We start from the raw sequence: 16873 nt of genomic DNA, 5'->3' as shown, positions 1-16873 counted from the left end.
AGACGAATACATTAAATATACAATTCTCTGAAAGATGAGACTAAGTAAAAAGAAGGAGTGCTTGCTTTTAAATCTATTATTTTTCTTTGTAATTTTAAGCTAGTGTCCAGTTCACTCCAAAGCAAGCTTAGTTTAACCCTCTAAGGCTAACATAAGCGTGCATGGAGACACTAGCCTAATTTCAATAGAATGCCTAATTTCTAATTGCAGATCTTTGTTAATGGTATTGATGCATAAACTACAAAAAACACAGCTTGTCTCTTAGACGCCAGGTGCATATTTCATGGTCAGTAGCTAGAAAACACCCTCTTAATTGCAAACTGAACATACTGGATCTAGAGTTGATTAAAAAACCTCTCTGTCTATAAGCTTGATCTGAACCCTATTGATCTCAGCGGCACCTAGACTGGGCTTAAAATTATTTGTAGACATTCACTTTTCTAAGTGAATCATCACATTTATAAAAATAGCTACTTAATAGTTCATTAACTGAAAGCACTGGCAAGACCCTTTAGTTTAAATAACCTTTCTGATATGTTTTCTGAACAATAGGCTTTGCCACAAAATAGAAAACCCATTAAACCATTTTGTAAATTATCAGCGTTTTGACGAATTTTGAGTAAAACTGATGCAACTCATTTTAAAGCCTCTCCATTAGCCAGGACAGTCTAATCTTCACTTAATTTCTTCACTACTGTTTCCCCTCTGGGAACAAGGATTATTCCCAGTATTAGTAAGAAAAAGTTTTTGTAACATTAAATACATTTGTATGCATAACAGATTTTCAAATTGAATTGAACGTAACAGAACATAATAGCTGGGTGTATCAACAAAAAAAAAGTCCCAAACAAAAAAACCAAAACCACAAAATCCAAACTATGCACCTCACAAAATCCAGCAGCTAAATCAATATTACCTTTTCAGTATTCAGCCTCAAGATATTAAGACGAATGAAGAAACTGGTAAACCCAGAACTATTTTCTCATACTGTCTGTACACCCAGATACAATTCTTCACAACAGCTTGTCAAGCTGAAATTTTCAGTGTTTAGACACATCAGAATTAGAAATTTTTGAAGCATCTACAATGAAAAAAGGCACTTTCAAGTACATACTACATATAGCATGACATTTTTGTCATATTCAGTAAAGTCTGGATGTTTTTCCAAAGTTTACTTTCACACAGCCATGAAAGTATTAGTTTTAGAAAATAATCTAACCCTGAACTGGGACTGGTAGTGCTCTGAGATCACACTTTTGGAGATTCAAAAAGATAACTATCTGCTATTTGTGGTTTGAAATCCATTGTCCATTTGAACCCCTTATGCCTCTTGCTACAGGATAAAAAAAAAAAAAAAGAGAGCAGAAGTATAAAGGCTGACCCCAAAATTGCTACAGTACATGTGTTGTATCTGGCAGTTTGTTAATTTTTGAGAATACAGTTTGTCTAGGCATTTTCAGATCACTGTTTTAAAGGTAAAAGCCGAAGACACATAAATTATCAGTAATTGGACATTCTGAAAACATGCTAAATAAACCAGGCATGCTGACAGGCAACATCTAAGACCAGCCCCATAAATATTAGCAATCGTACCACACGCAAGTCACCTACTTCAGTAACTATTTCTGAGATTACTGTCCTATGAAAAGGCACACAGTAACCAAAACATAGCTACTGCGAAATAAATAGCTAGGACCCAACAATGTTTTAATATAGTATAAATCAACTTTCCTCTAATTACCGTGAAAGAACAAGAAGTTTGACATTCTAGAAATGTTTATTTTACAGGGAACACTGAAAATGCTTAGCTGTTTCCAGTTACAAACTGGCCAACTCGGAGCAAAATCTGCATCATTTATACACTTAGGGCACCAGATAAACCTTTCTATAAAATTAATTGTCAGAAAAATGTTACTAGCTCCCCAGCATCTCTCTCTGGCAGGCAGAAAGAATTAAACTTAGGCAGCTGGTTAATCTTGGTGTTAGGTGGAGCTTTTTTTGTTGGCCCTATGAAAATCTGGATAAATTATGAATTATTAAAAGTTTGCATTCTCCATACCTTTGTCCTCTACCGTAATCTTTGGGGAATCTAGCAGCATCACACGTATCCAACTTTGCCTTACATACATGTTATATCATATAAGCCTTTCTCCTGGAGGAATAGAGAATCTCTTCTCTACAATGACTGCTTCCCCATGGGAATATCCTCCAGCTTACAAAAATCTGTCTCAAAGCTGAGAAACAAGGGCTCTGTCCTGTACCAGCTGAAGCAGGATTACAAGTTTAACAGAAAAGTATAAAATCCCAGTATTTATTTTCTTTTTTTACTTCTGAAGACTGTTGTCAGTTTTACTGCCTTTAATGTGGAGGAAGAATTTATTACTCAATCCTAATTCACACAAGATTGCTTAAACATCTGCAAGGGGCAAAGACAAGCTTCAACCACTGAACTGCAGTGGTCATTAGAAGAAAGCCATATATTCTGCAATTCTAGATATATTTTTACAATATCCTACCTGTAAAATGGAATTAACCAAATATATCCACAAGACCAGACTATTATGTAGCTTCCTCTAGTGGTCAGTCCCTAAATCTTGTTTCGTCTGCTATTTACTGCAGTTAATTGTTACATACAAATACTGAAATTCTGAATTCAAACACTGTAAACTTGGGAAGGCATTAGAGTTTATACTTCACCTCTCTAATACAGAAAGCAAGGAAATCAAGTCAAAACATATAGCAAAACATTTGTTACTGATATTAAAAGGACAAGCAGCGAAGTCAGCAAAAAACAGAGTTAGTATTTTAGTATTCTGATTTTCCCCCTTGTGAATATGCATTATAGGATATTTAATTACATGGTCAAACATGACTTTCCCACCACAAGACTCAGGAAGCAAGACGGATGCTCAGCTTTTACTTGAGTCTTCAGATATTTGCTATGAATCATCCAAACTTTGTTTTGACCCTGGAATTAGTGTGTGTGTGTTTTAATGAGGCTCATCTCTATACAATCGGTTTGTTTCTGCAATACTCCTTTGAAGGAAAGAGCAATTAAAAAGGCATAGCAAAGCATTCACCAAACTTGAATGCCACGGAAATCAGATGACAATTTGATACATCCCTAAAATGCCACAACAAAAATCAAGGCAGCGATATGATATGATATGATATGGAAAATTAGAGTGAAATTTAAACTGAGCATCAGAAAGATTTCCTTACGGGTTGATGTCTTTAAGGAAGAAGAGGGAAAACCTAAATGTAGAAAGTGACAACTGCCCATTACAAAACATTATATTGAACAATCCAACTCTTAAAAGACTGCAATTATATAACATAAAAGCAATCTGTGATTTCTGACTCAAAATCAAAATAAGGTAATTTAGAGTTAGTAATCTGCTCGGGTGATCTAACTGAAAATAATCACAAGGATTATATTATCTAAATTGTAGAGCTACTATAAAATTGTATCACTCACACGCAGTTTGAAAATGCTTTAAAATCTGTGAACCAGTAACTTTGATGATAAGGTTACTCTGCTCTGTGAAACAGCGGCAGTAACTTTCATGTCTAGCTAACACCTTCTATTGCCTGAGATTCTTTATTGCCTTCTTACACGAAAACCCATTAACTTCCTGCATCTTGTTTTGCCTTTGCACTTCCCCGCGCTCTGGAACAAAAGAAATGCCCCCAACCTTTTTTTTTTTCCTCTCCCTTAAAGCCTGTAAAATTCCATTCAGCTTTGACAAAGACATTAAGTCCCCAAAATTGACATCGCTATTTATTCATTTATGCATTGCCAGCAACAATGTGCGCTGCCAGTGCGACAATGACTGATGAAACATATAACGAAGCAGAAACTTTTTAATTGAAGGTCAGGGACAAATTATTTTTGAAACACTACTGCATATTCCCCTGGGAATCCTACAGGTAGCCCACAAGGCTGACCTCACCAACTCCCTTAAATGCTCATCCCTCCATTGCAGAAGCTCACATGGAGCTTCCATACATTTTAACAAACAAACACAAAAATAAAATAAATTAAAAAAAAGAGAAGGGCATGACTGAAGTAACTAATGATTACATTTCTTTCCCTTTCCCTCTTTTTCTTTGTGTTGCCAGATAATGCAGTTTGCCCTAGCATTCAAGTTGTGATTTGCCCTTTTGTTCCTAGTATTTAGGAACATGCTTACTGCAACTGCTTCAAAAGAGAGGCTCCTCAAAGCACTCGGTGCCATGCTTACTATAAGGGTATCTCAGCAGTTAAAACACCTGGCGCTACGAATCCCTCTGCTGTTGGTATCTGCCTAACCTCATTCATTTTTACAGCTGGAATCAGCTGGAATGCCTCTGTTACTTGTCCTCAGGAGAGCACACAGCGAGGGATTTACAGCACAGTAACTAACCTCAGGTCTCAAGCTTGCTTATTCCCTGGCATACCATTACATCCTCGGGGAGAGAGAACGCAGCTGGCAAAAAATGTCACTGTCCCTCAAAATAAATAATATCTGCCTAATTTTGGGGTGTGCTGCCAACTCTGTTTATGTTCCTGGCTTTCTCTCAGCACGCTTCTAAAGCTGTGGACTTAGAAGAATAAGGAAAGATTCAGTCAGGTATTTTCTCAGGAAAAGGCTTGTGCCTGTTCCTCATCGCAAATGGCATTTTGGCTTTACAGCAACTGAATATGCAGGGTGTTTGGGTAGCAATGTAAGAGCCTAATAAATAAAACATGAAAGTTGAAGTAGAGAAAATTCAATAAAATTTCATGCATGCTTTTCATTTTTCATGCTAAGGATCAGAATATTAAGTACATTTCAGTGCCCAATTCTGTATTAAGTAGTAAAGTCACTCATCGTTCCTCGTAGTCCATTAGAATCAGAAACTCCAACCAAAACCCAGCATGTCAGAGACAGTACAAACACTAAGTCAACAGTGCAATACCATACCTATGTATAAGTGACAATTAAGTGTCTCTAATGAAATGCTTATGTTTTAAATAGACAAGACAAAGCAAGTAGAAAGATACCTGTTTTGCCAGTGCAGAATTGAAGGTAAATGGGAACCAGAGACGACTCTTCCTAAACACATTCTAGGGTTCAGCACACTTAGAAGTTATAGAATTAATATGGTTCCAGAAAGAATTGTCCAGATATTAATTCTAACGCATCAGAGTATTTCAATTTTAGGATTGTTTGTTAACTGCTCAGTTGCTGTCAGAGTAAATACCAATAAAACTGCCCCTACATAATACAACAGAACATGAAAAGAAATGGTCAGTGTACCTGTGGTGTATTTCTTACAGCTTTTAAAAGAAAACCAGCTATGCTTTGGCTTATCTCTGCATACCAGATTTTAAGCTAAAGAAGTGCAGACCTTTCCGTGCAAAAGTTCACTTTCGACAATATACAACTTACGCATTTCTTCAATGACGTCTGGATCACATTCTCTGTATTTGTCTATTTCTGCCTTTAACTGCTCTTTTTTCTGCCGAAGGGCAGCAAGTTCCTCCATTAGAGCTGCACGTTCTGCCTGAGGATTCAAAGTACATTGGGAGATACAAAAAAAATACAAAAATACAAATCAGTAATTATTGCACAGAAGGTTTTTCAAAAAATAAAAATATGTAAATTTAAAAGCTGTTTTCACTACTGCTTTCTGTCAATGAACCAGTTGAGCATTTTATGCATGCACAAAACTCTCAGTGGCACTAAATGATACTGACTACAAACTGGAAGGAAAAAAAATTAAGGCCAAAATGGATAAACAAAAGATCAACTTTCTACAACCTTTGAACTTGACATGGTTTGACAAACTCCAAACAGATCTCTTAATTTTGTGGCTTAAAGGTTAAGCGATATTTAGGAGTGCTGGTCTTGCGAATAAAGAGCATTACAGAAAAACCTACCATTCACACTTCCACAAATTGGGATGCCGTGTATGAACCCTCTCTGAATTTATTTTTTTCCTTCTTTTTTCCCCACCATTTAAGAGCAGTGGTCTCAAAAATAAATTCACATATTTATGACATGGTAGTTGTTGCTGGGAAAGTATACAATATCGACCTTAAATATTCTATTGATCAATAAGAATCTGCAGACACTGACTCAACATGAGCTCTCCCATTGCCAACTCAGCACATACTTCTAATTCAGCCTGTAGTTACAGCCAAACACTGTAACTGGCTGATATTCAAAGAACTCATGCTAGGGCACTGGGTAGACTAAAAAAGTCAAATAGCATGAGTTTGTAAAACATCAGATTCTTAGTTAATGGCAATCTGCACAGCAATGATTGGTGGTTTTTTGTTTTTTCCCCCCCCAGACTTCCATATTTGCAGTGCTTTTGCCAACAGTCTGGATTCTGTTCTGCATGTTCTGAAAATTAACATTCAGTTCTGCATGTTCTGAAAATGCAGATTGGAAATCAAAAGCTTCCTGATGCTGGGGCATGGCGGTCAGAGACCTACATCATGACCTAGATTTCTTGGGACTCCTTCCTAATGTATAATCCGGAACCAAAATGTTGGAAGCATCATCCAGAACAGGACTTCCAGGACCAGTAGCTTCTTGTGACTAGGGCCAGCCACATGGTGAAGCCCAAGTTTCGAACATTCCATTTGGAAACCTGATATGCACAACTGTGTGAGAAATGTGCCTGTGATTCCCTGATTACAGTCAAACCCAGAGCGTTTCTATAAAACATTATGGATTCTAAGATTTGGCACTTTCCTACAAAACTCAGTTCCACCTGAAAGCTTCCGGCCATCCCTGTTTATGCAGTTATTTATTGAAGGTTTAAACCACTTTAGACTGAGCAACTCAAAGCAAATCATCAACTTAGAATACCATATGAAGTATTTCTAACTAATATGCTACTTCATACGTATGGTAAATATGAAGCCTAAATATTATTTTGCAGTGTTAACAGCTTCAGCATGCAAAGAGCACCAAGCTTAAACGGCTGCTCAGAACAGTAATTTAGAAATCTACATTATAAATAAGATTAAAAAAAAATAAGACCCTCAACGCTTAAGTTTGCGGTTACTAGATTTGGCAGTTCAGCAACTTTGGTACATACCTCTAGGTAGTTCAAGTTTTAAGATATCTTTAAATCTGAAAAAGCCCAGAAGATTACCAGACCTCAGGCAGTCAGACATTTTCTCAGCCTTGGAGCAGCCAGTTGTCAATATTTTACTTGTTAGTGCGTGACCAACTAAGGAATAATCTAATATCTGATTTTTTTCTGTCCCTTTCTCATCTCCAGTATTTAGAATTCTTAATGGATTTCCAATGATTACATTAGTATTTACAATCTGTGCATACTTGTAAACCCTATTTCCTGGTAGGATGCCTCCCCCCAAAGCAACTTACAGTATCTTCACGTCCAATTTTTGCTTTCTCAATGCTTTTTTGTAAAGCCTCTTTTTTCTGACTGCTTTCAGCAAACTGATAAAGGAAAAAAAGAACAAAATCAACCTATTTCAGTAACATGTATTAAACACAAAATGTGTATACATAGAAATATATTTAAATAAACAGGTGGATATACACTTTAAAGTATATAAATTTATATGTATTTATACTTGCGTAATAAAAATAAACACAAAATAAATACAAAAGCACCCAAATATAAGTCTGAGGCTCTGAACAATAGAAAAGAATTACAGGAAACAGAAATTTTCACTCCCATGACACATAATCTTGTTACGTACTGCGCATTTAGCATGGGACCAAAATCCTATTTCATACCATAATCTGGCATCTCTATGCAAAGGACTCCATGACATGGACACTTTGGATTAGATGATTTCCTTTGGTCCTTTTCCAGCTCTTCTTATTCAATGGAAGCAGTGACAAAAGCTGTAGCAGATCCACCTGCTCGGCTGCTGATACCAGTCTTCCCAAAGTCTGGCATGCCATTGGCACGGCCCCAATTCCTTTTGCATACTGGTGAATAGAAGCCTCTGTAGCTCAAAGGCATGTAAAGCCACTGCCCTCTTTTTGTGTGCTGCACTCACACTGCTAGACTCCAGAGTTCCCTTCCTTCAGGCCTGAGGCAGAGGAATCTCACAGGGCTGGCATGAATACTCCCTGCGTTTCCCTGTTACTCCAGGAGGAATCACTCATCAAGAGAGACCTCTTTCCATTAATCCGCCACCCATCTTGAACCAGGCCCTTCCAGTTTAGTTGGAAGTTTTCCAGAGACACTTTGGAACCTCTCAAGCTGAGCAGGATGTATTACTCGCTCCTCAGGGACATAATCAGCATTAGCCAAAGCGCCTTGAAATATTAAATGGGATGAATGAGAATGCAAAAAAAAAAAAATCTAATAAAATGTAGTTTGGAAACTAGTTATTGCATTTGAAACCAACACAAAAACAAAAAGAAGAAAAAAAGAAAAAATAGTATGCTTTGTAAGTACGCTCACTCTTTGGTTTAGCTTTAAGATGTTCTGAGCAACAGTGAGGTAGAAAACTAGTATATCACACTAACTGCAAAGACAATGAAGGTGGCTGTCAGAGCCCACGTTTCTTTCCGCCTTCCCCTCAAAACCCTCACATGAAGCCTCCACTTCTATATTCTCTTTCTCACTGAGGATGCCATTGAGTGGAAAATCATTCCTAGACATTTCTTGCAATCCCTAGCCTTGATAATTTAACCATATCATTTATATTCTTGTGCAGCTGAAACACCAAGATCACATTCATACAATGCAAACAGAGCTGGTTTGGAGCTATAATCACTTCTCAATTTCTATTTAAACTCACGTTCAGGCTGTATTTTCAGAAATGCATATTAAATGTAAATGCATGATAAAAATCAGACAGAGCTTACTGCCAAGTCTTAGAGATCAGCCGTTAACAGTAAAAAGAAACTCTGTACTGGTGGTCCATATAGATTAGGACCCATCCCTGCTGCAGCTCACTGGGTTTATGGGGTCCTTTTATAACTCAACTTTTAAAAATTACTTACTCTTTCTGGATAAGTATGTGCTCATGCACGTGTGAATATACATGCAGACAGGAAGGTCTCCTTTCAAAAAGAATATTTTTGTTTTTCTTCAGTTTGTATAGAAATTACATTAATGGCAAGGCATGTATGATTTGGAGAAAAATACATCCAGCTGTTTACTCATTGCTTTCAGTGCATGTAACCACAGAGGCAGTGTGGGTTTCAGTATGTGGCTTGAAGTCCACCAACATCTTAATTTTGGCGGACAGTTAAACAGCACTCTTTCTGGGCTTTCCACAAAATTCACATAACATTAAGTGTGTTAGTCCCCACATTATGCCATACTAAACAGAATTATACAGTTCAGAAGAGGTCAAGTACTTAGGTGTAGTTTGCAGTTCATGAACCCCTGGGAAGACAAATACCAGAGCATACATCCTTCAGTATCTCTGAACGAAAAGTTTTTCTGGAACAAAACTCATAGAAGAAGCAGAGAAGCCAAGGATCTTATTTAGGCCCATATACCACAAGTGCAAAGAAAAAGCCAATGCTTTCTGCAACAGAGAGGCCATAAAGGTGTCGCTTCCTCTGTTTTTTCGTATTCCTGAGGTTCTTTAGGAATGTTTCTGCATTCTCTAGGATGGAAGCATAGAAGGAGCTCTCAGGGAGTTGCAATAAAATCATAAAAGCTGGTTTCCAGCTTGGAAGCGTGTTTCCCAGTATGGCATCTTATTATTTTCTTGATCCTCTATATTCTGCAGCATTTAATCATCAAAGAGACAGTAATGACAAACACTGAGAACTACAGAAATTTCTTAGATTCTGACCTACATAACATGCAAGGTCGCCATGCCATGAGGTTATAAGACTAGGAGATCTTCCTCTGTCTAAAAGCAATGATGAGTTTTATACAATTTTATTGAAGATTTTGCTTTCTTTTGTCACAGATTTTAATTTATGGGTTTGTTTCTTTTTTAATTCTGTCTTCACAATCAAGAATTTACAAAATAAAAAGAAACCACAGCTCTTTGTGTATTATTTAGAAGTCACAGTGGGTATTCCCATGACAACAAATAAAAGATGAGGATAAGGAAAGGAATAGCAGAAGGAGGTGAGATATTGAAAAAAACCAAACATAGGACAAGGATGCAAACGATGAGGAACAGATGGCGAGGGTCTGTGCAAGGAATCTATGACGAGGGGAGAAGCAGGAAGGCTTTGATACAGAGATGGGAACATAGCTGAAAATAACTGTACATAAAAGAAGGAAAGACAGCAAGAATAAAGGAGTCGGAGGAAGGATGAATATAGATGATACAATACTTAATTGAGAGATAAGGGCAAATGGTAGATGACAGGTTATAGGGCATTAAAAGAAAAAAAAAGGCAGAATTTGCAAGTGTTGTGTATGTATGACAGCAGAGGATCACATCTGGCCAAATACAGTGGCTTACTTTCCCACTCACCAGCTGTAAAAAATCCTGATTGCAAAGAAGCACAGTAGCAGATGGAAGATTTCAATCCTTGGAGCAATCTTGGGACATTTTTCAAGAGAATTGGCAAATAATTTCTCTAGAAACATTAACCACCCTGAGAGAAATCTGCCTCCTGCCAATAGAAGTGAGATTGATCTGGAGACAAAGCTACTTATTGTCTCCCCTCTATGTTTCTTAAGAGAGATGTCTGGTCTGACACATGAACAACCTTCTGCCATGAGGGTAACTGACCAGGTGTGGAAAACAAGTACAGAAAAAGATATTCTACTGTACTAGAAAGTTTTGTATCTGTCTGACTGCTCTGAATCAGCACACATTTAAGCAAGATGCAAGAAAGCTGGCAAAATGTCATCTAGGGGAATGCTGTTCAAAGAAGGAGGGGAAACTAAATAATTAAAAGTTAAAAAGTAAAAAAAAATTCTCAGAAAGAGCATTTTCAGTGTTTGTAAAACAGCAGATTAATGAAGTAACTAGCATCTATAAAACAGGAGAGCTGGGAAACAGTTCCTTTAATTTTACAGACCACTGCGGTCAATTAACTGACCACTGGCCTAGCTTCAACACTAATTCAGTCCAAAGTCCCCCAAAGGGATGTTCTTTCTTCCTTTGCAAAGGTCTCACAATGTTTAGCTACACACTTGCGCAGCAGTCTGCGTGTGCTAAGTGCTACGTGCTGATGACAACCACCAGTTCCAGCACAGGCCTTGAGGTTTCTATCAAAGGATACAGATCAGATGTACGCAGGTAATTTATGATATACTATGCATGCACTATTACTAGGGCTCCACTTTGGCAAGTTGGTGATGTACATTTGGAAGAGGAACGTTTAACCCTGACAGACGAGAGCAGCAGGTTTCAGTTCTCTTCCTTCTCAAAACCTGCCCGATACTGTCCTAGCTCTACATGACTGCATTTTTATCCTCCAGCAGCAAAAGTTTTTGTTGGTCGTATTTCTTCTGGTTCCTCGTTCTTAACCGCTCTAACCACCAATATCCCACCAAACATGTAGCTTGTCTCCCTAGCATATTAAAATATCTACAAGCCTGGTGTAAGCCATGCAAACACAGGCCTTAGAGTATGTACACTGGACAGGAATCAAACCAAGGTCTCATATGCTAACCACCAAGAGCATTCGCAGCTGTTAGCCCACTGTCATTACGGTCTTAAAGAGAAATATCATACGCTCAGTTTTCTTTCAGCCAAAACACTCAACCAAAAGTGGTATTAAAAATTACTGCTATCGTGAGCACCACTCACTGTGGCAGTACAGAAGAATTCAAGACATCCATTTTTTAATTGTTTATCATTTTGCAAAGTTATTTACTTTGGGTCTGAAGCTCGCTATGCTTTGTATCAGGCCAGAGGCAAGGGCTTGTTTGCCTTCAGCTTAAACAAAAGCAGTTCAAGAGTTTTAGGGTGACATTTGCAGTAGATGGGTGCATTTATTTCCTATGTTAAACCTAACCCACCACTGAAAAACTTAAACGGAATTGACAGAAGGCATGGAGAGAAAGTACTTCAAAGCATTCCTCTACATTTTAAAGAAAGATAAAAAAAAATTTGAAGCCAGAAAGCAGACTAGTAATATAGAGAGAGTAAAAATGCAAAGATTAACAGTCAAAGAACAATCTGAAAATATTGAAAACAGACCTGTTGTGTTAAAAGAACAGCATAGAATATTACTAAAAGAAACCACTCAGCAATCACTGTTGACTAAAACAATAAAACTTAAAAGAGGGAAGAAAAAAAATAAAAAAGGCAGCACATCGAGGTCCAGAATTGCTTTCTAAAGTACTACGCAAAGTAAGCATACAACTACTTCTTTTACATAGACAGTAACAAATATGTACTTGCCAGGGCCTCCACGTACACAGAAGTAAATTTTTAAGTTAGCTGATTATGCTGGCAGCGGAACAGAGAGTACTACCGTGAACTGCAGTATTGCCACTTCTCCTCTGCTCTCAGGATGCCTGCCTACCACTCATGAAATGCCATTTTGCATATAACCCATCCAGTGAACTGAACTACAGCAGGAGAAGGTCCCAGGTTCACTGGGACTTTAGTCAGGGATGTGATGTACCCTTAGTGAAGCACAGACAGCAAACACATACTTGTTATGTAAATACAATTAAAATATCTTTTTCTTTTCTTTTAACATTTGTGAAAGTAGGACAAAAGAAGCATGCAATGTCTTACCCCAAGACATTACAAGTCACTTCAGCAATAGGGAATCATGTCTGCTGGGACTTAGAAGGAGCATAAGAGAGGCAACTAGGGGACTGCAATGGTTAAAGAAATACAGGTAAGAACAAGAGCAGAGATTAAAGCAATATAGGGTAAGAATTTTTAACTCAGAAATTGAAGAATAGACAAGATTTCTTTCAGCAAGAGAACACCATAAAATGGATGGGAAACAGACTGTAGAAAAAGAGAAGAGATAGAGTTAGGGCCCACCATATTTCTGTACTCAAGATTTTCTTTTTCTGAAATACCACATTATAGGAGGAGATGTATTGAACACTGGAGAAATGTTCAATACATTTCTAGACAGATGGCTGTCTACTCAGACACAAATACCACGTATGCCCAATCAGACTATCAAAAAAAAAGAATTCTGAAGTTAGATCTCTGGCCTCAAGCAGTATTTACATGTTTTGCTAGAGTATTCATGTGGGTAATACTGATTTACTTGCCCCTCCCACAAACACAATCCATTTTGTGTTTCAAGATTAAATTTAGGCCTATAATCCTGATTTATTTAGCACGCTAACACTTGAGAGTAAGTCTGAAATATCACACGGTAAATTAGGCATGGCTCTATTCTCAGGTCATGCGGAATATGAGTCGAGTCCTTTTTCCTGTGATTGTTTTTGGATAAAGAAAACAGAACGTGTGCAGTATCCAGAAGAAACAAATGAGAAATTCCCCCTCCATTGGAGCCTTCACCCATCCATGTACAAACCTTATATTGCTAGCTGCAGTTATTTTAAAGATTATTACTCTATAGTAAACCACTCTACGTTAAAAGTAGCTTTTAATTCAATTATTTTCCATCTTTCTAGATTTGCCATAATAGTTAAGTTAAAGTTTACTTAGAGAAGATGTCTTGCCGTGAGCTTTTGTTTTTGCTTCATTCATTTGCAACTCCATTTGGTAAGTACTAGTTATGCAACAGAAAATAACCACTCCAGGCCAATCTCCTTAATAGACAAAAGGTGAAAGAAACAGTTGTGCAGCCTGAATGAAAGAACTGAATTTCTCTGTCTGCTTTCGGAGATGGCATAATTGGCACGACCTGAGGGACAGATGGCTGTCTACTCAGATACAAATACCACGTATCCCCAATCAGCCTATCAAAAAAAAAAGGGGGGGGGGGGGGGGGGGAAGCTGAAACGCCTCATTCTTCAACCCTGTTTCATAAATGCAAGCAGTCTAATAGGGAAAGCTGAAAGAGCCAAAAAGCATCTGCATGACTGACAGAACTATAGAAACTTTTAGTACCTGGACATGAAGGATGCTTGTTACTGCATATTAGTGTATTTACTAAACGTACAAAGTCCAAGGTGATAGTTAACAGGTCTGTTCAAGGCAGAAAGAGTATTGAAAAAATATTTTCCCTTGGAAAGAAAGGGAGACAAAGAAGAAAAGTTCTATTTTTTTCCCTAAAGAGCTTTTAAAGATTGTTATCCTAACCAGCTGGGACATACACTGACAATCCCTTCAGGGACTAAGCACAGACAGTCCCAAGTTAAAACACAGTATTCATCTGATATTCCCTGAGCTCAAGTCCTCTCTAAAGGCTACAAAAAACCAAATCAAAACTTTATTCCTCAGAGTTTAAAAAAGCCCAAATTCTATACTGAGATATTATCAGTAAAATAAAAAGCCTCAGTAAAATACATCTATCAAATTTCAGAGTTTTGATAGCACTCTCACATATTCACTCTTTATGCCAATTTAATCATTTTTAAGTAAGGCTCAGACAGATAACCGAGTCATCTCAAATTCCTGATACAAAGAATAGTCTTTGATGGAACTACCATGTGTTCAACAATAATGAGCTGTTTGACTGTGACGAAAAAGATCTTTCCTCTAGAGTCTTCCTGCTTCAAACTAACTTCACACATTTTGGTTTTATACTCCATTTTTAAATTGTTTTTTAATTCTGTTCCTTGCAGAAGAGGAAAATACTATGAAGTAAGACTTATATAATTGCATGCTAGTATTTTATTTCTGCATGCATGCTAATTTTCTAAAATAAAATATGCTATATTCATTGAACGAGAAGACTTTAAAGTGAAAGTCAAAGTTCAAATTAAATAAGATTACAACTCACTGTCTCCATCAAATCCAGCTTTGAAAGTAGTATCGCCTCCACCCTATCCCCAGGCTGGAAGCTCCTGCCCTTGCAGCAGAGGCAAACTTACAGGTTTGCTAGACAGTGCAGAACACCTAAGCTTTACACTTTTCTCAGGGTGCTGGGTTTCTGCCGATGTGCTGAACTGTGGCTCACAGCTGCCGTGCCTACTGTGGGCGCGGGCAGATCCGCAGGGCACAGGGCTGCATCCGTGCCAGATTTGATTGGGCTTCTGGAGTGAGCGCCCCATGTTTATTCCCAATTTCTTTGCATTTCAGATTAACAATTTCATTGCAATGTCCGGAATGGAGCCAGCAGCCAGTACGCAAGCCTCTTCAAAAAGGAAAGGTAAACCGTGCAATGATATTACCTAAAAAATTCTCAGTTTCACAGAAAACACTGTTAGAAACAGCTAGTATTTTTTCCTGCATTATATCAGAATAAATATATAATATACACTACTGGGGAACAGTAACAATATACCCTTTTTAATATAGTAGGATTCTTTCTTCAAACCTACTTTATAATCTTTACAGTTACTACAGAGCCAGCTTTTTTTAAAAAAGAATTGCACTGAAATTATGCCAATTTTAGCTTGTACTCATCAAGAAGGCAGGAAAGGAAAACTTACACTTCACAGTTGCCATCAATCTAGTTACATATTAACAGCTAGTAAAAGGAAAAGCATGAAATTCAACTAATGAACACCAAATTATGAGGTTGCTTAATTCTAACAGAAGCCTCCAGAGCACCGTATTTTTAGAAGTCTGCCATGACAGCAGTAACTAAGCATACCCTCCAGGGCTTTGTAGCATGCCATTAAACATAATTCCAGAAGGCTCTAATAAGTTACAGCATTAGACGAGTATTCTCTGCTGGACATTTTAGGACTTAGTAAATTCAGAATCATTTCAAGACATCAACATTTTTCAAGTGCAAGATGCAATGAGGTAACAAAAACCCCGGACTGCTTCAAATAAAACTTTAGTAGCATCTTCCAGGAGACTGATCCAGGGAATAAGCTTTACAAGATCAACAAACAAATGGGCATAGATATAATCAACATATTCTCCATGTTTAAATGATGCAAATTCTCAGCCTCTTGCTGTTAGGATACTTCTTAACTGCCACTGGATGGTATGAAGTTAGCTAGTCATACTATACCAGCTTCACAGTTGGCTATTTCTTTATGTGCCTAGTCCTTTATTTCAAAGAAAATGTACAGGTCATTGAAAGCCTGCAAACTGAAAATAGAGAGGGGTCACTAATTGCCTCTGTTGGGAAAGTCATTACTATGCAAGAGAGGAAAAAAAATAGTGAGCCAGAAGGGAATGAAATCACCCAGCAGACCTGGGCTGCAGATTATCAAAATGGCCAGGCCAATCCAAGAAATAATAAATAAATAAAGTAGAAAGTTAAATGAGATGCCCTCAAATATGAGGGGAAAAAGGGAGGCCCAGCACGGATATGGGAAAACTGCCGTTAACTGCTTAGTCAACACATTGGGATCCTGCCTATGTATTATAAAGGGCATTAAAAGAGAGAACTCTTCAGCAATTAGATTTTTATTTTTCCTGGAAAGAGACAATTTATTAGGTTTTCTGCAACCTAATAAAATTAAATTGTAAGCATATATATATTACAGAAAAATGTCTAAATAAATAATTCCTAACAGAAGTCACATGTATTAGTTGCGAAAGTACTGATGTACTTCTCTGGTTTTAGAGGACAATTCTTTAACTATGCTAATGTATTCACTAACATTCATAAAATGCATACTAAAAAGATACCGCTAAGCTTTTCTAAAAGGTATTTCAGCAAAGCTTAAGATCACAATAAACCTTAAGACACTTTATGCATGCAAGTCCTTTATGTTCAATAAATGAAAAAAGTATTTTTAAAAACTTACTGAATACGGAATTACTACAGCTCGTCAATTGATCATAACGTGACTATCTTGCACCCAAAAAATAAAGTGTTATATCAAAACCATTAGGCCACGGATTCCAAAGGTGTTGCACATGTACCTCTAGGGACAGCCCATCACTGCCACCAGGAGAAAAACCAGC

The 16873-nt window shown here is 37.5% G+C and overlaps 1 protein-coding gene across 1 annotated transcript in view; it reads right to left on the bottom strand.

Annotated features, from left to right (window-relative positions):
• Positions 1-16873, bottom strand: part of MND1 (meiotic nuclear divisions 1) — a 40561-nt gene that overhangs the window by 11331 nt on the left and 12357 nt on the right. Inside the window, exons 5-6 of the mRNA XM_063336470.1 lie at positions 7371-7445; positions 5415-5529 (exon numbers count right to left, since the gene is read on the bottom strand). Coding sequence (XP_063192540.1) covers positions 5415-5529; positions 7371-7445 — 190 coding nt within the window. The remainder of the gene's footprint in view (positions 1-5414; positions 5530-7370; positions 7446-16873) is intronic.

This window comes from Chroicocephalus ridibundus, chromosome 5, assembly GCF_963924245.1.
Source record: "Chroicocephalus ridibundus chromosome 5, bChrRid1.1, whole genome shotgun sequence".
In the NCBI taxonomy this organism is placed as follows: domain Eukaryota; kingdom Metazoa; phylum Chordata; class Aves; order Charadriiformes; family Laridae; genus Chroicocephalus; species Chroicocephalus ridibundus.
The sequence above is the reverse complement of the archived record's forward strand: the minus strand, read 5'-3'. Positions and strand labels throughout refer to the sequence as shown.